The 23,961-nt window shown below is 45.4% G+C and overlaps 1 protein-coding gene across 2 annotated transcripts in view; it reads right to left on the bottom strand.

Moving 5' to 3' along the window:
• The window catches only part of ATP2A3 (ATPase sarcoplasmic/endoplasmic reticulum Ca2+ transporting 3), a 179,144-nt gene that overhangs the window by 13,737 nt on the left and 141,446 nt on the right, over nucleotides 1–23,961 (bottom strand). For both annotated transcript variants that reach the window (XR_014174573.1, XM_081943721.1), the window contains exons 9-15: nucleotides 20,584–20,672; nucleotides 11,975–12,077; nucleotides 9,276–9,407; nucleotides 7,763–7,888; nucleotides 5,666–5,884; nucleotides 1,618–1,953; nucleotides 766–986 (exon numbers count right to left, since the gene is read on the bottom strand). Coding sequence is in view for 1 of the 2 variants with exons in the window: in XM_081943721.1 (XP_081799847.1) it covers nucleotides 766–986; nucleotides 1,618–1,953; nucleotides 5,666–5,884; nucleotides 7,763–7,888; nucleotides 9,276–9,407; nucleotides 11,975–12,077; nucleotides 20,584–20,672 (1,226 nt within the window). In the remaining variant the exon portion in view is untranslated. The remainder of the gene's footprint in view (nucleotides 1–765; nucleotides 987–1,617; nucleotides 1,954–5,665; nucleotides 5,885–7,762; nucleotides 7,889–9,275; nucleotides 9,408–11,974; nucleotides 12,078–20,583; nucleotides 20,673–23,961) is intronic.

The following is a 23,961-nucleotide window of genomic DNA, read 5'->3' as shown; positions in this document are numbered from 1 at the left end:
GTTCTCCACCTCACCAGTTTGAGTCCTCTGAAATAGGGACTTTGGGATCAATCATTCTGGCCACAACAGTACATTTGTACATGGACATGTAGACTTTGAAAGCAATTTGGTGAGAGTGTCTAGAGAAATTCTTCACGATTATAAAGTGCACATCTGGCCTCCCACATCTGGTGACTGTTTTCCTCACTGAACTTTGCACCAGCTCAAATGGAACATTTTTGGGGTTAAAAATTGAATGAAAGCAGAGGTTCCCAGATCTGAACTGAATGCTCCCCAAGAACAATATTTGACATAGTTTGCATTATTTCCCGCGATATACTGGAGAATTGCCTCTTAAGTTGCGGTTGACTATATGTGGGGACGGGGATGACGTATAGCTCTCCCAGTGTTCCAGGACCCCACTCCTGCCATCTCCAACCAAAATGCCCATCACCAATAGAATATATGTACCCAGAGTTGAATGGTGGAGTCCGTGATGACTTCACCAAACTCAGAAAGCACCAAGAACTCCCCTGGAATAGGGTGGAAATGGAGATTTTGCAGTATCTTTCCCCCTGGAGTGATGAGGGAATGGGAATTTTGCAGTATCCTTCCCCCAGGAGTAGGGAGGGAATAGGGATTTTACAGTATCCTTCCCCTGGAATAGGATGGAAATGGAGATTTTGTGACAGAATGTTCGTGATAGATGAAATCTAGAATGCCACAACTATTTTATCCGCGCTTCATTATTTTCTGTTCTGACCAGGGCTGCCTTAATGCTCTTACCAGACGACTTCTCCAACATTAGAAGAAATGAGGTAGCGGATGAACTGCTTCATATTGTTGTAAATAGCTCTGCCCTCCTCCACAGCAGCCACAATGGTAGAAAAGTTATCATCTGACAAAACCATCTCTGCAGCTGATTTGGCCACCGCTGTTCCAGAGCCCATTGCGATACCAATTTCAGCTTTTTTCAAAGCAGGGGCATCGTTCACTCCGTCACCAGTCTAGAGAAAACAAAGTTAATGTTGCCCAAAGATGTGTGTAATCCAGTGTCTTGCTTGGGAACTGTGTCCAACACTGGCCAACCTGATGCCTCCAGAAAAATCAGAAGACAAATGAACTCGAAAGCTCATTTAGACTGTCAAACTAGCAATGATGGATAATTCTCTACTAGTCTATCTATATCTTTTTGATGTGTTGTTAAACTAGGTATAGTTATACTAGTTTTTCCTTACCTAGTCCAGATGTGATGGATTAGTAATTTCCCAAATTTCCACCCAACATGCCCAACAATTCTTGGAATTGAAATCCAACATAATATCTGGATAGCACCAGATGCAAAGACTAGACCAGTGTTTCTCAATCTTGGCCGTTTGATGTTGGGTGGACTTCAACTCCCAGAATTCCCTAGCCAGCATGGTGAAGTTAAAGTCTTCGAGTTGCCATAGTTGAGAAACACTGAACTAGACTATAGTTTTGATCCTCATCCAAGGAAGGAGAAAGAAACCTGAAGAATACACGCAACCCTATTTACTTAGTTATTTGAGTTATATCTTGCTTTTCATCTGCATTGCCATGCTAGCTTCCAATACCCGTAAGTAAATCTGGAGGATCCAAAAGACCATCTGAACTCACCATCGCTGTGATTTCATTGAATGACTGTAAGTATTCAACTATCTTGGACTTATGCGCGGGCTCTACCCGGGCAAAGCATCGAGCTGAACGGCAGGCATTGCTTTGGGCCTCTGGTGAGAGATCGTCAAATTCTCGGCCCGTGTAGGCTTTGTCGGCCACCTCCTCGCTCTCGGAGAAGATCCCAATCCTCCGGCAGATGGCCACGGCTGTTCCTTTGTTGTCTCCGGTGATCATGATGACACGGATGCCCGCTTTCTTGCACATTTCGATAGATGACACCACTTCCTTCCGGGGAGGGTCCAGCATTCCCACGCAGCCAACAAAGGTCAACTTAGTCTGCAGGCAAAAGGGAGTGTGGGAATACATCTTTCCAAAGTTTGCTTTTCTACTTTCTAAACTTCGGATCTAGGGAAAATGGTTGTGCGGAGGCGACTGCTGTCGAACCAGCAGAAACCAAACCTAGATGGTACCACTTCTCCTCAGAGCAAACTAGTTAAAGTAGCGACTCTGTTGAGAGGTTGATGAGAATCTGACATACTATACCTAGAAGAGGGCAACCTTGAAACCACATGCCTCCCCACAATAACCTCACAATAACCCTCTGCACAATTCCTCTTAAAATGTATTGCTGTGATCTATTTTTAAATAAGAAACTTGTTAGGGATGTAACCCTAGTCTTGGCTTGGCAATGTATATAAGTCGTGATTGTAGCAAATGTATCTGTTACTTTAAATGCTAGAGAGATGTAATTGGATGCTAATTGCTTTAAGCACCTATATAAGGAGGAAGGAACTATTACGGTCCTCCCCGGATAGCTACTGATGTTCCTGACTGTTACTGTATGAGCTTTGTATTGGAGAGAAGACCGTGTATTGGATGGTGGCTAGTCTGTAACTAAGTTACCTATTTACATGGTGAATTATGAGGTGAGCAACTGTAACTTCAACTAGGTGTAAATAGACTGTATATACTTCAAGACTGCTTATAGCCTGTCTGGAGACTATTTATCCTATTTTTGTTACACAAGTAAAGCTAATCTGTGTTTTACCTTCGGTGGCTGTGAGTGACTATTAAACGGCTTTTTCGTTACGACGTTCCGCTGCTGAACTCTAGTCTCCTAACGGGGATAGACTTAATAAAACTTATTTTACCGTATCAAAGTTTTTTAAAGACTTAACTTTTCAGTGTAATTTGTGGCTGGTTTAGATTTATAGAGGTGGATAGATTCTGTAAGGTAGGGGTGTCAAACTGGCAGCCCGCAGGCTAGACGCATCAGGCGCAGATCACCCCACCCCAGCTCCGCAAAGCGTAAAGCGTCGTGAAATGTCATGACGGCAACGTGATGCGGTGAGTTTGACCCCCTTGTTTTTAATACAGTAGTCCTTGGCTTCGACCACAATTGAGCCCAAAATTCCTGTTGCTAAGCAAGACAGTTATTAAATGAGTTATACCCTATTTTACAACTTTCTTGCCACAGTTGCTAAGTGAATCACGGCAACTGTGAAGTTATTAACATGGTTTTTAAGTAAATCTGGCTTCCACATTGACTTCGCTTGTCAGGTTACAAAAGATGATTACATGACTTCAATAGAGATGGGAAGTCCTGGAAAAAAATGGAAAAATTAGGGGGGGGGGGGAGTTTTTTTTCTGTTTTTTTCCAAAGCCGTTTTTTTCTAGGAATTGTTTTTTTTTAAAAAAGGATTGTGGAATATGTTCTTTTCCTATGGTAAATAATATATCTATGGCATGGTATTTAACTATAAAAACATGAAGACCTTAATGAAAGATGTCTGAGCCTTTTGGTTAAGTCTTAAATAATTGCAAACTCTCAGCTGAAGACAAACTAATCCTGGAATACAATTCAAGTAACACCGTACTTCTCAATGCAGTTCTCAAATAAGAGAAATATGCATTTGTGCCACTAGGGGGCACTGCAGAGGAAAGCCTCTAGTTTAGTTTGCTTGTGCACCTCTGGATCGCCTACAGTTGAGTCGTTGTTATACAGTAGATGATAAGTTTCTGTCCTCCTTTCAGGCCTTAACTTAAGGCCCACTCTAGGACATTGCAATTATCCTAAACACGTGCCAGAGCAGAGGTGGCATTCAGTAGGTTATAACCAGTTCTGGAAAACCGGTAGCGGAAAGTTTGAGTAGTTTGGAGAACTTGTAAATACCACCTCTGGCTGGCCCCGCCCCCATCTATTCTCTTCCTCCTGACTCCCAGCTGATCGGGAGGAAATAGGGGATTTTGTAGTAACCTTCTCCTAGAGTGGGGAAGGAATGGAGATTTTACAGTATCCTTCCCCTGCCATGCCCACCAAGCCACGCCATGCCCACCAAGCCATGCCACATCTACCAATCCATGCCCACTGAACTGGTAGTAAAAAAATTTGAATCCCACCACTGTGCCAGTTGTATGCCAAGCATCAGAATTTTGATCATGTGACCACGGGGATGCTGCAAGGCTCCTGAATGTGAAAAAAATGGTCATCAGTAACTTCTTCTTTCAGTGTTGTAACTTTGAACGGTCACTAAATGAAGGGTTGTGAGTTGAGGACTACCTGTATAGGGCCTATAAAGACCCTCGTACCTTCTAGCCAAGGGGTGTCAAACTCAAGGCCCCAAGGCCAGATCCAGCCCGTGGGATGCTTAGATGTGGCCAGTGGGGTCACTCTGGAAACAACGAAGGACCAGCCCACGGTACCTCTGCCAGCGAATACAGGCTCCCAAGCTCTGTTTTTGGCTGTGATGGCCTGCTGCGACCCTCTGCCTGCCAGCGAAAATGGAGCTTGGGAGGGCCTGTTTCGCTGGCAGAGGATTGCAAGAGACCAACGCAGTCAAAAGCAGAGCCCGGGAGTCTGTTTTTGATGGCAGAGCATTCAGGCCACCACAGGTGCCCCCCGACACAAGGGGCGGCCACGACTACCTCAGCCACACCCACCCCGGCCCTTAAAGGCAGTGATGGCGAACCTTTTTTTCCTTGGGTGCCGACACCTATAATGCAATGCCTCCCTGCAGGCCCCACCCGCGTGCGCAACCCCCGTGTTGATGCTAGCAGGCCTCTCTGAAGCCTCCTGGACCAAAAACGGGGAGGTGAGGTGTGCTGTGCTGCGCCACCCCCCCTGTTTTTGGTCCCTGGAGGCTTCAGGGAGGCTTGCTAGCACCAAAATGGGGGGTGTGGGTGCGCCACATTCCCCCCACTCCCCCTCACGCATGCGCGATCTCCCAGCAGAGACCCAAAAATCAGCTGGCTGGTGGGAGGCCCGTGTGTATGCGCAGTGGAGCCGACTTGGGCAACGGCTTGCATGCCTGCACAGAGAGGACTCTGCGTGCCACCTGTGGTATGTGTGCCATAGGTTCGTGTTCTGACCCCCCCACCAACACACACACACACTCCGAGCCACAGATAAGGTACCGGATTTATTGACAGACAGACAGGTCCTTGGCAGCAATCCAACACAAATAAGCTTTCATCACAACTCGGCACTGATAGCACTGGCATCAATCCAGCCTGCCACGCTCACAAGACTGTTCTCCCACGTTAGTTCATGCATTGACTTCTGCAAAGAGTGTGTGCACAATCAGTCCTTTTATAGTCTGGAGAGGAGTCTAATTATCAGCAGCTGAGAGCAATTACCTCCTGTAACTGCGCACTTGCTCCTTACACCTGTTAGCGCGTCGGTAACGAGCATCTAATAACTCACTGCTGATGTCTGACTCACTGTCCCATGACTCCTCCCAACTGCTCCAAGGCATGACATCAGGAGCCCCCTTCCTTTGGCTTTCACCACTGCTCCATGCCTCAGGCGCCTCCTGGTGGCCGACCAGACTCTCCGATCCCTGCTCGGAGTCAGAACCCTGCCCAGGGTCCTCCACATCCTCCAGAGCCGACTCATAGGGACCCTCACTGTCGGAGTCTGGTGGCTGCTCCACCGGCTCCTGCTGGGCCACAACAGGTTCGCCATCAAGGCCCTAACGTAAAACACAACCCTGATGCGGCCCTCCATGAAATCGAGTTTGACACCCCTGCTCTAGCCAGCCTCACTTACTTCATAGTTAATGAACTGGTTGGAGTCATCCAGATGCATGTCCTCTTTCCGAGGTGGATGGTCTCTTGTGGCCAAGGCGAGACAACGTAGAGTGTCGATGCCGGTACCCCATTCCCGTATCTTGGAGAGGATCTTCTCTTTGATGGAAGAAGTCAAAGGGACTTGGTTTACGCCAACACGAACGTAACTGCAGCGCTCAATGACACTTTCCGGAGCGCCCTTGAGAAAGAAAAGATATTTCTAAACTGACCCAGACGATCAAGCAGATAAGCTCTTAGAGACCTATGGAAAGTGTGTGTGTGTGATTTTAAACCCTGTAAATCTTGGTTTGGCCCTGTCTCCAAAAGTTTTAGCCTAATGTCGTTTATTCCTCTAATCAAAGAGGAAATTAGTAAACACTTGAAGAGTAAATAAATGAAGGGCATTCAACGTACTTGGAAGTTTATTTTATTTTAAATGTATGTCTGTGATGTAATTAGCTTTACATTTGAGAATGTGATCAAAGGCCGGAGGCCATTTGCTTCGCTGTATGAAAAATAAATGTTTCTTCCAGCAAAGGATAGTTGATTCATTAGGTCAGAATGCCTATTTTCTCTCTCCAAATAAGTTCTGCATTGAAAACTAATCAAAGAGCACCCCCTAGTGGAAACACAGGACTTTAAGGGAATCTCCAGGAGATAAAGTCAATATTTATTTTGAAACGCAAACACTAATTCTTTTTCAAGATGGGCCAAAGTTATCAGGGAAAGGGAAGAAAGAGTGGGGAAAAAATCCGACAGGCACAAATAATTTCCTTACTTAAAGCAAATCCATTGTAGGAAGTTAGCACCCAGCCCTCTCCTAGAAAATGAAATATTTTAGGAGATATTAAAAGGGCAGAATATTTTCCATAAAAAGGGAAGTGGAAACTCAGAGAGGCAAAAACTCATTCCACCTTTGTTAATGGGCCATTAAGGCCTGGGCCAGTCTATTCTACATAACAAAGGTCTACCCCATTTCATTGTCCTTCATTGCACCACCCATCAAGTTTCAACCAAACTTGGGTTGAACAACCTACAAAGTTAGCTATGACCTCTGACAGCAACCAATCAGGATACTCTTCCTGTACCCCAAGAAGTTCAAAGCCCAGAGTAGGCATAAAACCCAGGGACTTTCAGCATCTCTTCCCCCTTTTCACCCAGGAGCTCCAAGGCATGTGATCCTGTCCACCATGAAACCATCTTTCTAAACAGCCTCCATGTTTCCAGTGTCTTTTCCCCCACTTGGAACTGAACCTAGGTGGACATTTCTTCCAACATCATTTTGCTGCTAAAGAGACAGAGTTGAATCCTCTAGAGCAGGGGTATCAAACTCACGTCATCATGGCGACGTCACATGCTGTATAGGAACTTCACCCCCTTCGCTAAACCAGGCATGGGCGTGGCCAGCATGTGAGACATCCAGCCTGCGAGCTGGGAGTTTGACAACCCTGCTCTAGAGCAAAATGGGCAACGCTCCTTTATAACCTATGAACTTCAACTCTCAGAATTCCTGAGCTAGCACGACTGGTTGGCTGAGGAATTCTGGGAGTTGAAGTCCACAGGTCATAAAGGGGCCATAATTGCCCACCCTAGTCCCTAAAGGAGTTCCTCCTCTGGACACCACAGCAAACTCATTGACGCATTAGGGGGAAGTGCTGAGGAATTAAAGACATTAAGTATTTTAGGAATAAAGAAAACTATCCTAAGGATGGGTGTGGGGAAATGAAGAGACAAATGAGAACATGTAATGAAGACTGAGCAATGATTATGGAGGAAGAGGACAAATGGAAAACACAGAGAATGGAATGGAGCCATGGAGCATCCTGGGGGGAAAAAGCATGGCCTTTGGGCTGAGATCCTGGACAGGGCTATTGCTCTGTGCTAAGATCCACGCCTCCAAAAAGTCAATAGCAGCAACAATCCTTGCCAAGCCAGTGTGTGTGTCCCATTGAAAAATGAAACACTTCCATAACCAACCCCACAATTTGACATGTCAAGTCCAGTGCATAGAGAAAGCCATAGCAGCGGCATCTCTAACTGTGCCTTCACCACAGCAGGACCTGATGCCGGCTGTTACCTTGACAAAGAGCTTGCCACTCGAGGAATTGTGACTGGAGGCCACAGGTGTGCAATACACAGACATGGACTTGCGGTCGCGGGAAAATTCAAGGGTGCATTCCTTCTTCATCAGCTTTTTGATTACCTGTAAAGGGGTAGAGTGGGGAAGAGAAATGGCAATAGGAAACCATCAAAGTCTCCGCCATAGGAATTGTCCTTGAATATAGATTAACATTTTTGTTAAGCAATTTTTAAAGGTACAGATACAAATAAGCATTCTAGATACATAGCTCACAAAAGCGTCTGGAATGCAAAATATGCTGTTTATGCCATGCATGTTCTTTTCAGAGTATTATATTTCTTCTCAGCCCTAAAAGATCAGAAGGAAAAACAAATGTTTTCTCTGTCTGGGCAAAAGGATATCCTACAGAAAATCTGGTCATTGCCAAAAACATTGTTAGATTTGTCTGCTCCTTTTGAGTGCGCACAGGAAGGATTTTTTTTTTTAAAGCTACATTAAGCCTTTCAAAAATTTGATACCCCTCTTCTGCTTTTTTATTGCATGAAAATATCATGATCTGAAGGTTGATACTTTGTCACCAAAGTTTAGTAGCAGGTTCTGGAAAGCCTCCGGAGCAGACAAACTGCATTTGGTCCATTGGTTGCCAATTCCAATTCCAGACCTTTCTTGCCAGGCCAAAGTATTATGGCATTGAAACAGAGACTCGGTTACATAGCCTAGGAATATTTTGCACCCAGCAGAGGTCTGTTTATTTATTATCTAACAGATAATAAAGAATTTGCAAGTTAGAAACAATTCTGGATAGAGTTACAAGGCTATTGTATACGAATGGGCCACTGACGGATGTCAAGAAATCACCAAATTTAACATTTTGTTATTTGTGGAGTTATTGGATCTACTTCCTGCTTTTCCATTATGCAAATCCTCAAGGCAGCTTCCAACAGTTAACACAGTGATTGGCAATGCCTTAGTGCTCTGGAATTTTCCCCATGTCTCCCTTGCAGAGAAACGCAGCAATGGTTTATGGCGAGGAATAGGCTTTTATTGGGCAAACCATGGTTAAACATGGTCTGCGAGTCCCCGTTTAAAGATCGCAAATGCTGTGCTAACATTTCTTCTGTTTCTAAAGTAAAGGAAAAAGGTTCCCCTCGCACATATGTGCTAGTCGTTGCCAACTCTAGAGGGCGGTGCTCATCTCCGTTTCAAAGCCGAAGAGCCAAAACATGTCCGTGGTCATGTGGCCGGCATGACTAAACGCCAAAGGCGCACGGGACGCTGTTACCTTCCCACCAAAGGTGGTTCTTATTTTTCTTGCATTTTTTACGTGCTTTCGAACTGCTGCGTTGGCAGAAGCTGGGACAAGTAATGGGAGCTCACTCTATTACATGGCGCTAGGGATTCGAACCGCCAAAGTGCTGACCTTTCTGATCTACAAGTTCAGCATCTTAGCCACTAAGCCACCGGGTCCCTCCTTCTCTTTCTACCTTGGAGAAATTAACCCTTTACTCACCGTGTTGCAGGCACTGGCTCTTTCTACTTTGGAAAAACCTCCGGTGTCTGTATTGAAAACATTCATCTTCTCTACAAGGCAGGTCAAGGCTGTTTCTGTCGCTTCGCCCACCTTTTCATAAACTTTCTTGGACTAGAAACCGAAAGGGAAGGTGCAGTTAAAAACAAAAGCAAAATGCCTCTCCTGTAATGGTAGGCACTGCAACCTAGTTTGTTAGTACTGATGATGTTAAGTTTGGTGAGGTTGGGTGTTCAAATCTCAACGTTAAAAACAAAACAAAAAACCCAGTAAAATAAAGAGTGTGGTGTAATATGTCTGTTTAACACGTAGGTAGGAAAAAATAACTTCTGACTAATACATCTAAAAGGATATATTATTTCTACATAGGAAACGGTAAAACAAACACGTCTTTTTTCCCCCTTCCAGAATCAATTTCATTCCTAGAAATCCTAGAATCAGATACAAAAACAGTTTCGTCATCTGACGTGCCCTATTCCCCCTTCTCTTTGCCATGGACACTTTCACTGGAGTAACTGCTTCCAAAAGGCTTCTGATGTTGTGCCCAGAATCATCATTAGCAATAGCACTTAGACTTATATACCGCTTCATAGTGCTTTTGCAGTCCTCTCTAAGCAGATTACAGAGTCAGCCTATTGCCCCCAGCAATCTGGGTCCTCATTTTTACCCACCTGGGAAGGACTCCTCGGCGGAGTCAACCTTGAGCCTGGTGAGATTCGATCTGCCAAACTGCTGGCAGCCGGTGATCAGCTGAAGTAGCCAGCAGAACTGCACTCTAAACACTGCGCCACTGTGGCTCTTACTCTACTCTATTAATATTGTCAGATATTTATTTGAAAACCAAAACCATTTGAATTGCTTGACTGGAAATCAAGGGTTGAAACTCCACTAACGTGTGACTTATTTCCATAGGAAATTCATTATTTCCAGATGAATTCATGTGGAATTCATCTACATGCTGTGAAATATATGGAATATATGAGAGCTTCCTTTAGACTAGAGTTGTAAGAAGTGCCCCTATCCTAGTTCTGAAACTTACATTGAAAGAGATTGTAAACTTTACTGGGAAATTCTTTTTTTTTTTAAAAAAACTTTTTAAAATAAAAGGTTTTAAATTAAACTTTTTAAAAAAAAAACAAGTTTTAAACTTTAAATTACCTTTTCAAATTAATTAATTAATTAATTAAAGGGTTTTTACAATAGAACAGGGTATGTTTTCTCTTTTCTTTGAGCTATTTTTCCCTTCCCCCTTTTTTTTCTTTTTGCACTTCTTCTTTTATCTCAATTTGCAGGATTTTTATCTTTCTATTTTTAAGCTTCAAGAAAATTATTCAAATAGGATATATACTTTTTTGCAAGCTATTTTTCCCACCGGAAAATTAAGATGGACACCTATAACATACTCATTTTTGCGCATGAAATGAAATGACAAATTCGTTTTAAAAGTGAAGCCTTCTTCAATCTGAATCGCAATTTCCTTCCGCTCCAGGCAGACTTCGCAGTTCAAACCGGAGAAAGCTCTTCTAGGAATGGCAGGCTGAGTGACTGTATGATTTTCTTCCTGATTTGATATGTAATATATGAGCCCTGGTGGCACAATGGTTAGAATGCATTATTGCAGGATAACTCTGCCCACAGTCTGGAGTTTGATCCTGATGGGGCTCAAAGTTGACGCAGCCTTCCATCCTTCCGAGGTCGATAAAATGAGGACCCAGATTGTTGGGAACAATGTGCTGGCATTGTAAACCACTCATAGAATACTGTAAAGCACTATGGAGTGGTATATAAGTCTAAGATTGCTAAAGCTATTGCTAATACCGTGTTTCCCTAAAAATAAGACCCAGTTTTATTTATTTTTTTGCTACCAGAAAAAGCACCAGGTCTTTTTTGGGGGGGAGGGGGGGGTATGTCTAATTACTGACTCACCTCACCATGGTGGCATCAACAGCCCACCCAGCAGGAGCCCACTGCTGACCCACTTCTTCTGCAGCCGCTTGCAGCCGCTGGCATGCGTTGCCTCTGACCTCCGTTTCGCCCTCAGAGGCCTTTCAGGAAGGCCTCTGCAGTTGAGGAACGGGCTCTAGATTGATGCATGTGCAACCCCTGGCTTCCATTTTGCTGTCAGAGGCCCTTCTGGAAAGCCCTCTGCATCCGTTAGCAGAGCTCCGAATCGATCTAGAGCTCTGTTATCGGCTGCAGAGGCCTTTCCAGAAGGGCCTCAGATGGCGAAACAGAGGCCAGGGGCGATGTGCATGAGCAAGGGACCGCAGAAGAAGTGGGCCTGCAAGGAAGGCGGGTGTTGGGGTGTGCAAGGCCTGTTAGTGGGGCAGCTCCACCCCTCACCACCCTGGTTTAATTTTTACCCGTGCGACTCGTCCCCCCCTTGCACCCTGGAGTCGGCGGGGTCTTAACTAAGGCTTATTTTGGAGGTAGGGCTTATATCAGGGGTGTCCAAACTTGGGAACTTTAAGACTTGTGGACTTCAACTCCCAGAATTCCCCAGCCAGCCATGCTGGCTGGGGAATTCTGGGAGTTGAAGTCCACAAGACTTAAAGTTCCCAAGTTTGGACACCCCTGGCTTATATTCGCCGCACATGTAAAATCAAGCTAGGACTTACTTTCGGGGTAGGTTGTATTTTCGGGGAAACATGGTACTAATAACAAAAAAAAAAAAACCTCACCTCATTATAATCCAGCGAAGAATCATTGCAAAGGGCACAAATGGTTGCAAGTTCCACTAAGCCATCAAATTCTCCACACTTGACAGGGTGATCATTCTTTAAGCTGCCATTTTAAAGGGAGAATAGGGGAAATAAAGTGAAATTTTATCTCACTGGCAATGAAGAAACTTGTATATTTTGCAACCAAGATGCAGTAATCAATATAACATTGATTTACATAGATGTTTTTAAAAGTACATTGATTTTTTTTAAAAATTATTTATTAATAGTACTATATCTTACCATCGCTTTCCTAGGAGAAAACTGTCAAAGAGACTTAGGACAAGTTCCATAACTGGCAAGTAATCTGTTCCAGCATTCATTCAGTAACATATTTCTACAAAATATAGTTTGACACTTTTGTCTGTCTCAGCCAGTTGCAGGTCCTTAGCCCTGACTGTGAAGCTGAATTCAAGAGTAAAAAGCTTTAACACAATGGTGGGGCTTATGAAGATGCTGGAAGCAGCAGAAGCAATGGAGATCCAGAACAATTATTTCAACAGAGCTATGAAATCTTCTTCCCAATGCCATTGGCTGGGTGCTGCTTCCCCAGGCTCAGTATAGATCCTGGACTCTGTCTGAGCAGGACTTTTGTTATGCTTATAGGTGGCCTAGTGGTTAGGACGCTGGGCTTCTCAACCAGAAGGTGGGCAGTTCGAAACCCAAGCACTGTGTGATGGGATGAATTCAGGGGTGGGCTTCAAAAATTTTTAGCAAGGGATTCTCTGCCTGGTTGCTGGCTAGGTGTGGTCATGGTGGGAGGGCAGGGGAGGGCGGGGCCAGCCAGGGGTGGGATTTGGGGGTTCTTCGAACTGCACAGAATCTTAGCTAGAGGTTCTTCCAAACCACTGCAAATCCCCAGCAGCCCACCCCTGGATGAATTCCTGTTCCTGCCCCAGCAACTGCCAATCTAGCAGTTTGAAACCATGCAAATGCAAGTAGATAAATAGGTACCACTTCGATGGGAAACTAACATATAGTCATGCTGGCCACATGACCACGGAAGAGTCTTTGGACAATGCTGGCTCTCTTGCCTAAGAAACGGAGATGTGCACCGTGCCCCCCTTGAATCAGACATGACTGAAAAGGGGAAACCTCTACCTTTTCTACCTATAGGATGCATGCTACCTTCTGTTTCAAAAGAAGCATCTCAAAATAACTGGACCACCTAGAATTAGAAAAAAATATTCTGAAATTACTTTATTTCTTAATATATCTACTTTTCTGTGATATTTAATTATTTGGGGTTTTTTTTTGTTAACAGGGGAAAGAAGGAATTCTTCCAATTTGCAGGTCTCTCTTCTGAATTCTAAAATGCCACCAACTGGCTAACATTACAACATTTGATTCTCTAGGACACTGTGAAACCATAAGTGAGGGGGAGGTAAGACATAGGGATCCGAAAGGAATGTGAGGTAGCAAGAGTGAGAAGAATATTTTTTGATGATTTGGAGAGCTGTTGCCAAAATCAGAGCAGAAAGAACTGACCTAGATGGATCCCAATTCAAGATAAAAGGATTTTATAGAAAAGCAACAATTGCATAATGGTGGAGCACAAGCAATGGAAGGAGAAGATGCCACCAGCACCTTCAGATGGGAGAAAGATCTGATCTGAAAAACCACTGACAACAAGTACCATCTTCCTGTCCTCCAAATGTGTAAGAACTAATGTTGTGGCCCGCCAGCGGCCGGCAAAGCTGGTGGCAGACTCAGACAGTGAGGAGGTTGGGGAGGAACATGGGCCAGTCCTGGAGTCTGGGGAAGGCTCTGATGAGTGCTCTGCACCGGAGGCAGAGATGGGGCCAGGGCCGTCCGACAGTTATCAGCTGCCTTCAGAGTTGGAGATCAGTGGAGCAGAAGAACAACTGGAGCCTGTTCCTGATGTGTGCATGCACAGAGCTTCCAGGGGAAGTGAACAGTTAAGGAACAAGGGCTGACTCAGGAATAAAGGCACAGGTGAACAGTGAATGGCCCCTCCCATAGGGAATAAAGAGGAGCGAAAGGGAAGTGGAGTTTGCAGGAGACAATTACTTTGCTTAATTAGTGAATTAGAAGACTTGTTCTCAGAGACTCCTTGGCAAGGATTTTCTTGTACAGCATTGTGTTTGGAAGATATCAGTCTGGCAGCTTTCCAAGCCTGATAAGGTTTGATAAGGCTGTAAATTCACCTTTGAAAGTGTTTGCTGGGTGTGAATGAGAGGAATTCACATTAGCTTAATAAAAAGAGGCTTTGTCGGGACGAGGAGTCTGCTTTGTGATTTTGTGAAGCCTAGGTCAGAACAACTAAAACTCCCAGGATTCTCAGCCAATACAATCATAGCTGATGATAATGTTGGACATTCTGCGACTTGAGGTGTAAGTAGAGAACCGCAGGTTGGAGAAGGTTGGTTTAAAGACATCCCTTCACCTGAAACGTCACTTATTAAGTGACAATCAAACCAGATGGATCCACAATTTAGTATCTCCTTCATAAGCATCACTAGTCTCTAATTATTCTGAAACTTTTCCCCCACCAATGCCCTTTACTCATGTTTACAGGTCTTCTCACAGGCACATTTGCTGATGGTCCATAACTCTCTAAGGTTTTGGGTGGCCTCCTCATCTTTTCCATTTGGAGGTTGCTGGGACTTTTCTTCTGCAAAGGACATGCTCCACCTTGGCGATCTGATTACTTTCATAAAAGGAGAAGAGCTTTGCCCATATTGTAGGCTAAGGCCTACCCTTTGACAACGTCTTATGGGAAGGCCAGCTTCCAATTAGCACGTGTGCGTGCACAAACACAGACACAGATTTGTCCAGACAAATTCCTGTGAAAGAGCCTTTTTAAAGGAATGTCGGAAGAAGACCGTCTGTCAGTGAGTGACTCCTATGAGACTGAAAAATTGTACCCTTTCCCTCGATGTCTTGGGCAAAGTACAGCTGTGATGGAAAAGCAACTTGCTAATTAAAGGCACACAAGAATCTTCACAGGAAAGAAGAGTTTACATTTCCAAAAGAAGAGGCAAATTAACACCTTTCGGTGCTGAAATGATCCTAGAGAAGCAGAAGTAAGGGTGGTAAGTGGGGAGGGGGGAAAACACAGTCCTGTTTTTTCTTATTTTTAAGCCCTTTTGATTATTTAAAAGAAAGCCTTAGTATCTCACAAAAATCTAAGATTTGGAGTCAGTTAATATGGAATGGGACAACTCGCTACAGCCAACTCTCCAAGGTCAACTCTCCATAGCCAATTCAACACGACCAACTCTCCATGGTCAACCTTCCATAGCCAACTCAACACAGCCAACTCTCCAAGGCCAACTCTCCATGGTCAACCTTGCATAGCCAACTCAACACAGCCAACTCTCCAAGGCCAACTCTCCATGGTCAACCTTGCATAGCCAATTCACCACAGCCAATTCTCCAAGGCCTACTCTCCATGGCCAACTCTCCAAGGCCAACTCTCCAAGCCAACTCTCCATGGTCAACTCTCCAAGGCCAACTCACCATGGCCAAGATCAACTCACCAAGGCCAACTTGCCGCAAGACAACACACTGCAGGGCAATTCAACAATTTAACTATTTAAAACCATTCAACATTATTTTAGTTTTTGTCATTCACATTTCATTTTATTCCTTCTTTGGCATCTTTTATTTAATGATTCTATTCCACTATTTCTTCAATATTAGTGTAACTCTTGTCCCGTGGTGAGTTGCTATGGTGAGTTGTCCCACAGCGAGTTGGCCATAGAAAGTTGGCCATGGAGAGTTGTCATAGACCCATCACATACCCAGATTGGAGACCAGGACAAAATCACTGGACTGGAGTTGAATAAAAAGAAAAAAAAAAGATGTGCAAAGAAGATAATGGGGTATTATTGTCACACTGTGCCCAGGAAAATGACATGGACCTCTCTAGGAACTCACAAGAATAAGCTGGATGTAAGGGAGTTTTTGCTTTGCCTTATTTGCTAGCATCTCAAAAGAAAGTTGGAGAAAGCATATTGCAACTAAATGTTATGCAAGGATCCAGGGGGTTTATTTAAATCTTTTGTGGATAGCCACAGCAGCATCAAAATGTCAACATGAGCATCATACAACATGAGCATCATGCCATGACTATCTGCACCCTGATATCTGACACAAGGATGTCAACTGAAGCATTTGAGTCACTTCATCACACCAATGTTGCCATTTGCCCACTGCAGAGATCAAAAGCAGAGTTGTAGAAGTAATTTTGAACCCTGGAGAGTTTGGGGTGGGATGGGAGAATGCCGGGGTTGAAATGACACTTCATACCCAATTAGTTTGCTCTGGCAGGAACTCAAGAGGACTAGTTTTACTGGAGATTTATCAAATTCTGTTCTCATTAAATACTCCCCTGTTCTGACCCCCCTTCTTCCTTTGCCCACACAGAACACGCTCCGGAACAATACTATTTTAACAGGGTTTATTACAGAGACAGACAGACAGATCCTTGGCAGTAAACCACCACGACAAGGCTCACAAACACAAGACATGAAAGCAGCTATCCAGCCTGCTACGTTTCCAAGACCAAACTTCTTGCAGGATTTCTTTGTTGACTGCTGCAAAGGGCGTATGCTCAGTCAACCCTTTTATAGCCTGAAGGGGAGTCTACTTATCAGCAGCTGAGAGCCCTTACCGCCGATAACTGCGCCCTCGCTCCCTGCGTCTGTGGGCACGGCGATAACGAGCGTCCAAGAACTCCCTGCTGATCTCTGATTCACTGTCCCGTGACTCCTCCCCACTGCTCCAAGGCATGGCATCAGGAGCCCCCTTCCTTTGGCTCTCACCGCTGCTCCATGCCTCAGGCGCCTCCTGGTGGCCGACCAGACTCTCCGATCCCTGCTCAGAGTCAGAACCCTGCCCAAGATCCTCCTCATTCTCCAGAGCCGACTCATAGGGACCCACACTCTTGGAGTCTGGTGGCAGCTGCAACGGCTCCTGCTGGGCCGCAACACTCCCCTATCAGACATTACCTTGGATAGGTAATGGATATCATCCTGGGATGTACCAGAATAGAGGATCTTAGGATCCACCGGGATCCAATTGATCCCAATGAACTTCTGGTAATAGAATATTGACATAGAATATTGTATGAGTATCTTGGGGGTGGCCCACATGAATGTGTTTTCCTGGACATCACTAAAGGTGTGTGCAGTGGTGGGATTCAACCGGTGTAACAACCAGTTCACTGAGAGCATGCTTTGCACATGCGCAGTGCATTTGAAAACAGCTCTAAAACTGACCTTCTACTGCAGCCCTGGAGAGTAAAACAGCTGAGGCGCAGCAATCCGCTTTGCCGCACTTCTTAGCTGAGCTTCAAACAAAAGGAAATATAGGACGGCCTAGCACAGGGGTGGGTGGGCGGGGCCAACTGATCGCCAGAACTACCGGTCCTCCCGAACTGGTCTGAAATGGCTGAATCTCATTCCTGTGTGTGTCAAGGTCATTTCATCCCAACTCTTCCAACTAGCACATCAGCGGTTATTTTGCGCATTGCACAACAAACATTAGCATGGGAACATTGCAAACAACCAACCAACCAACAAACAAACAAACATGGGAAAATTAGGAATGCTGTACATATTTGCACTCTGCTCCAAACTGCAGCAGTTAATAGTCCATTACCTTCTCCTTTTATGGTCAGGATTAACTTGGGGAAAACTGGGAATATGCATCATAAAACTTGTGTTAACCCCTGAGGAAACCCAAGAGATATCAATTTCTAAGATACTCTAAAATATGTCTTCTGCTTTGCCATTTTATACCCATATAGCAGTCGTGGGTTGCAGGGGGTACACCCCAGTATGGGCGTACCAGAGCCTGCTCGGAGCACCGGATACCGTTCCGGTACGGTGCTCTGGAGGGCCCACTCGCTGGTCCGAGCTCCTTACCTGTCTTTTAAGGCTTCTGCGCATACAAGCGCCTGTGTGACGCTCTGCGGAGCAGCTGGAGCATCGCGGAGGCTTGCGGAGGCGCTAGGATGCATGTGCATGCTGTGCGCGCATGCACGCACGCTGAGCGCATCCATGTGCATGTCGCCGGGCCCGTTCCCACCATACCAGTTGGAACGGGATCTGGAACCCACCACTGCCATGTAGGTTGATAAAATGCGTACTGTATATTTGAACAAGCAGCATCTGAATGCTCCTGGCATGAGGTGCTTTCAGTGCACAGAAGCCCCTGATGCACTAGTACAAAGAAATAACTTTGATATATGATTGTTATTGAGGTATCAGAAATATATTTAACAAGAAGTACAAGGAAAATGTATACAGTTTTGTGCAATTAAAAGCCCTGAAACAGGAGTTGCAAAAATGGGACAAATTGAACCTAAAACAGAAATAAATAACGAAAGAAAGAAAGAGAAAGAAAGAAAAACAGAAGGGGGAAAGGAAGGAAGGACTGAGAAAAATGTACAGATCTGCCCATCCTCAGAGTCGAGAGAAAGGAAAGGCAGGATAGGAGTCTAAACAATTTTCTGTGATGAGGCGCAATGTAAGTAGGTCATCTATTGCATACGGAAGTTTCCTAGAGCTATTTGTTTCTTGTTTCTTAGATTCAAATTTCTCTAGACCTTGCTCCAAAGAATGATTTCTCAACTATAATGAGCTATGACCGACCTAGTAAATCCAACTTCCTATTACAATTATTTGTATTATTTACATTCCTTTGGGGCAGGAGTTGTGGATTCCCATAGGTACAGGGAACAGAGATAAAAAGAAACATAGTCAGTTCAACTCTTCAATAATACGTGAGGGGTGTGTGTAAATTGTCACACTTTCTCTGGTGAAAATTTATTCTGCTTATAGTTTCCCATGGACTTTAAGTAACAGCAAAATAATAATTCAGAACTGTGCAAAATGTTTTTGACCCAGCCAACTGCTGCCGAGATTTCATCATGGAATTCAAAACATTTGTCTCTCCAAATTATGTCATTGGGGTATTTTGTGTCAAAAATAAAATAGAGATGAAAAGTGAATCTCTTAAATGAACATGTTACATCCAAAACTATTTTATACATAAGCAAGTGTGATGGGTGGAAATTTATGATGGGTACAATGGAATGCATGCTTTAATTCTGCGCCCCCATGCCACTATTTAGTTGAATTCATTCCTTGGGGATGACCCTACTTTGTTTTATTTTATTTTGAATGTGATTGACATACTTTGTGGGGTATAGGTAAAGGCAAAGGTTCCCCTCGCAATATATGCTAGTTGTTCCCGACTCTAGGGGGCAGTGCTCATCTCCGTTTCAAAGCCAAAGAGCTAGCGCTGTCTGAAGATGGCTCCGTGGTCATGTGGCGGTTAAATATGGTCTGCAAGTCCCCGTTTAAAGATTGCAAATGCTGTGCTAACATTTCTTCTGTTTCTAAAGTAAAGGGAAAAGGTTACCCTTGCGCATACTGCATGTGCTAGCCGTTCCCAACTCTAGGGGGCGGTGTTCATCTCCTTTTCAAAGCCAAAGAGCGAAGACATGTCCATGGTCATGTGCCCGGCATGACTAAACGCCGAAGGCGCACTGAACGCTGTTATCATCCCAACAAAGGTGGTTCCTATTTTTCTACTTGCATTTTTACATGCTTTCGAACTGCTAGCTTGGCAGAAGCTGGGACAAGTAATGGGAGCTCACTCAGTTACGCAGCGCTAGGGATTCGAACGGCTGAACTGCCAATCTTTCTGATCGACAAGCTCAGTGTCTTAGCCACTGAGCCACCGCATTCCTTTTTGTGGGGTATACTGCATCGCAATTATAGAATTTCCACTTCTGGTTGGTGCTGAGACTAATGTGCTTTTGGGGTTCAATAAAGGCCTGCCTGTGTTTGCTTAAAGCCTTGGGCTGAGCTGATGATCCTGGGATTGTTAACTGTTCCCATTTTATGGTTTTCATATTATAATTATATATAGTTTTCCTGGCTTCTTTTATTGCACCCTATTTTGGTGATGTCTTTAATAAAAAGTAGGCTAAACATGGCCATAAATAAATAGTGCAGCTGGCTATATCACATTAATTTGCTGTATTAGTAGATTTACTTGTGTGTGCATGCAAGGTTTTTGGGGGAAAAAACCTGACAAAATTCTATAAAGATGTTGTCCTGTGATTGACCTGCATTTTTCAATTAACACCTGGAAGAGAGGTTGCTTAGACAAGCTAGATCTTCCTATTTAGTCTTATGAGCTGAGAAATAACAAACTTCCAACTCTAATCCCAATCAGATAATTATCGCCAGTGGTGGGATTCCATTTTACTTACTACCGGTTCTGTGGATGTGGCTTGGTGGGTGTGTCGTGGCTTGGTAGGCATGGCTTGGTGGGCGTGGCAGGGGAAGGATACTGCAAAATCCCCATTCCCTCCTCACTCCTGGGGGAACGATATTGCAAAATCTCCATTCCCTCCCCACCCCACTAACCTGCTTTCCAGTTCAGTTTCCAGGAGTTAATACTGACTCAGAAGCATAATCAATCAATCAATCAATCAGTTTTCAAACATTGGAAAGATTTTACGTCAATGCTTCACAAGTTCCAACAACAAGGCATAGAACCTCCTAGTGGTCAGTAGAGCCACTCACATTTGTCCCTCAGGGGTGTAGGTGGACCCAGTGATGGTGAACTCGTGCAAGCTGCAATGTCTGTCCTCAATCTTCTCCACAACGAACATCTGCAATAAAGGGAGAAAGAAAGAGAGGAGCAATTAAAAGACTGCACTGCTGAAGGGTGTTCTTACCTAGGCTTCCCAAGAGCCTGAAGCAAACTCCTTGTCCCGACAAAAAACCCTTTTATTAATTTACTGTGAATTCTTCTCACTCACATCCAACAAAGTCTTTCAAGGGAGGATTTAAAGTCACAGACCTTATCTGGCTTGGAGAGCTGCCAGGCTGATATCTGCAAAACGTGGAAAGGAGTCTCGGAGAGTCACTAATACACTCAAGCGAACTAATTGTCTCCTGCAAACTCCACTCCCCTTTTGCTCTTCTTTTATTTCCTCTGGGAGGGCCATTTATCGTCCACCTGTGGCCTTACTCCCAAGTCACCCCTTGTTCTTTAGCTGTTCCCTTCATCTGGCAACTCTGCGCATGCGCACACTGGGAACGGGCTCCAGCTGTTCTTCTGTCCCACTGATCTCCGACTCTGAAGGCAGCTGATAACTGGCATACGGATCTGGCCCCCTCCCTGCCACGGACACAGAGCCCTCATCAGAGCCTTCCCCAGACTCCAGGACTGGCTCATGTTCCTCCCCAACCTCCTCACTGTCTGAATCTGCTGCAAGCTCTGCTGGCCACTGGCGGGCCACAACAAAGGGCTAGTTACAAGTCACAAGTAGTTTTAAAGCATTGGTACATTGCTTTGTTATTGAAAAAGGAGACAATTTTGACAAAGACGTCTCATTTGAGATACAATCACTACATGGATGATGCTCAGATTTGCAGCCCTCATTCCACCTTCTCTGGCATAGTACAAGCAGTCCTCGATTAACAACTGCTCATTTAACAATGGTTCAAAGTTACGACAGTCTTGGAAGAAGTGACTGTGCCCACACTTATGACTGTTGTATTACGCCTGTCGTCATGTGATCACAACTGGGGCAGTTGGCAACTCACTTGCAGTTACAACCTGTTACAGTGTCTTGCGGTTACTTAATCATGATCTGAGATTTTTTGCCAATTTTCAGCAAAGAATGACCATAGGGGAACCTGGAGTCGCATAATGATTGTGTAAAAATTGTTGTAAAATCAGATTTGACTGAATTTATGACTACAATGACTTTTATGATTTAAAAAATCCAGTCTCAACTCCAGTTGTAAATTGAGGACTACCTGTAACAAAGACTGTGTTAATATTTCAATTCAATTCAATTTCAATTTATTTGTGCTTCTAAACCGCCCCCTCTCCCAGAAGGGACTCGGGGCAGTGTACAGTCCATAGAGAATATCACAAAAATACAATAAAAAATTAAATAATTAAATATGTACAGTTTGGAGGAGGTTAAAATGCAATTAAAAGAACTGTACAAAGCTGAATAAATATAATTTTTTAAAATCCCTAAAACAGACACAACAGATTAAAAAACCCTAAAATAACCAGATAATAATACATTTGCCAGGAGGGACAGTTGTAATTATGCCAGGCCTGCTAATCGGAACAGGTGAGTCTTCAATTTTTGCCGGAAGGAGCGGAGGTCAGAAGTGGTTCTAATGTTGGGGGGGAGGTCATTCCAGAGGGTTGGGCCCATCACAGAGAAGGCCCTACTCCTTGGTGTCGCCCGTTGGCATTGCCTAGTGGACGGCACCAGGAGAAGTCCCTCCCTGTGTGAGCGAATTGGCCGCAGGGATGTATGTGGGAGGATGCGATCCCGCAAGTAACTAGGTCCCGTGCCATGGAGCGCTTTAAAGATGGTAATCAGCACCTTGAAACGCACCCGAAAAACCACAGGTAGCCAGTGCAGCTCGCTCAGGAGAGGTGTTACGTGGGAGTACCTCGTACTCCCCATCACAGCCCGCGCGGCTGCGTTCTGAACCAACTGCAGTCTCCGGGCGCGTCCCAAGGGCAGCCCCATGTAGAGAGCGTTGCAGTAATCCAGGCGGGACGTCACCAGCGCATGAGTGACCGTGCGTAGGGCATCCCGGTCCATAGGGGGCGCAATTGGCGCACCAGGCGAACCTGGTGGAACGCCCCCCTCGCCACGGCTGCCACATGGTCATCCATTGACAGCCGGGCATCAAGGAGGACGCCCAAATTGCGCGCCCGTTCCACAGGGGGCAATTGTTCGCCCCCTATGGCCAGCGATGGAATCAGCTGGCTGAACCGAGGTGCCGGTAGCCACAGCCACTCGGTCTTGGAGGGGTTGAGTTTAAGTCTGTTGTCCCCCATCCAGACCCTGACGGCTTCCAAGCACCGGGACATCACTTCAACAGCCTCGTTGGGGTGGTTTGGGGTTGAAATATACAGCTGAGTATCATCAGCGTAGAGGTGATACTCAACCCCAAAACCACGGATGATCTCACCCAGCGGCTTCACATATGTGTTGAACAGGAGAGGCGAGAGGACCGACCCCTGTGGCACTCCACAAGTGAGTGGCCTCGGGGTCGACCTCTGTCCCCGTCAACACACATTGCCTCCGGTCGGAGAGGTAGGAGCCGAACCACCGCAAAACGGTACCTCCGACTCCTATCCCCTCCAACCGGCGCAATAGGATACCATGGTCGATGGTATCAAAAGCCGCCGAGAGGTCTAATAGGACCAGGATAGAGGAACAACCTCTATCTCTGGCTCTCCAGAGATCATCGACCAATGCGACCAAGGCTGTCTCTGTGCTGTGCCCGGGTCGGAAGCCGGACTGGCGTGAGTCTAGATACTCGGATTCGTCAAGGTGTTGTGGAAACTGCTGCGCCACCACATTCTCGACAACCTTCGCTAAAAACGGAAGGTTGGAGACTGGACGATAGTTAGCTAGCTCCATTGGGTCGAGTGCAGGCCTCTTAAGTAAGGGTCTCACCACCGCCTCCTTCAAGGCGGCTGGTAAGGATCCCTCACCCAATGAGGCATTCACCAGGCCCAGAAGCCAGCCTCGGGTCACCTCCCAAGATGCCAGTACCAACCAGGAGGGACACGGGTCCATTAAACATGTGGTGGGTCGCAGCCGTCCACGCAACCTATCCAAATCCTCGGGGGCAACAGAATCAAACTCCTCCCAGGATGGTCTCACAAGACTCGCTGTTGGCGGCCCGTCCGGTCCACTGAGGGGGGCCCATCCGCTCCGGATCTGAGCGACTTTATCCTGCAGATATTCCCCAAACTCCTCTGCTCTGCCCTGCAAGGGTGCCCCTTGCGTCCTCTGTGACAAGAGGGAGCGGGTCACCCTAAACAGGGCGGCAGGGCGGTTATCCACGGACGCAATAAGAGCAGCGCAATATCTACGTTTGGCCGCCCTTAATGCCACAAGGTAGGTC

Source organism: Natrix helvetica (genome assembly GCF_964273705.1).
Source record: "Natrix helvetica genome assembly, chromosome: 2".
NCBI lineage: Eukaryota > Metazoa > Chordata > Lepidosauria > Squamata > Natricidae > Natrix > Natrix helvetica.
Note: the sequence above shows the minus strand (reverse complement) of the source record. Positions and strands in the feature narration are given on the sequence as shown.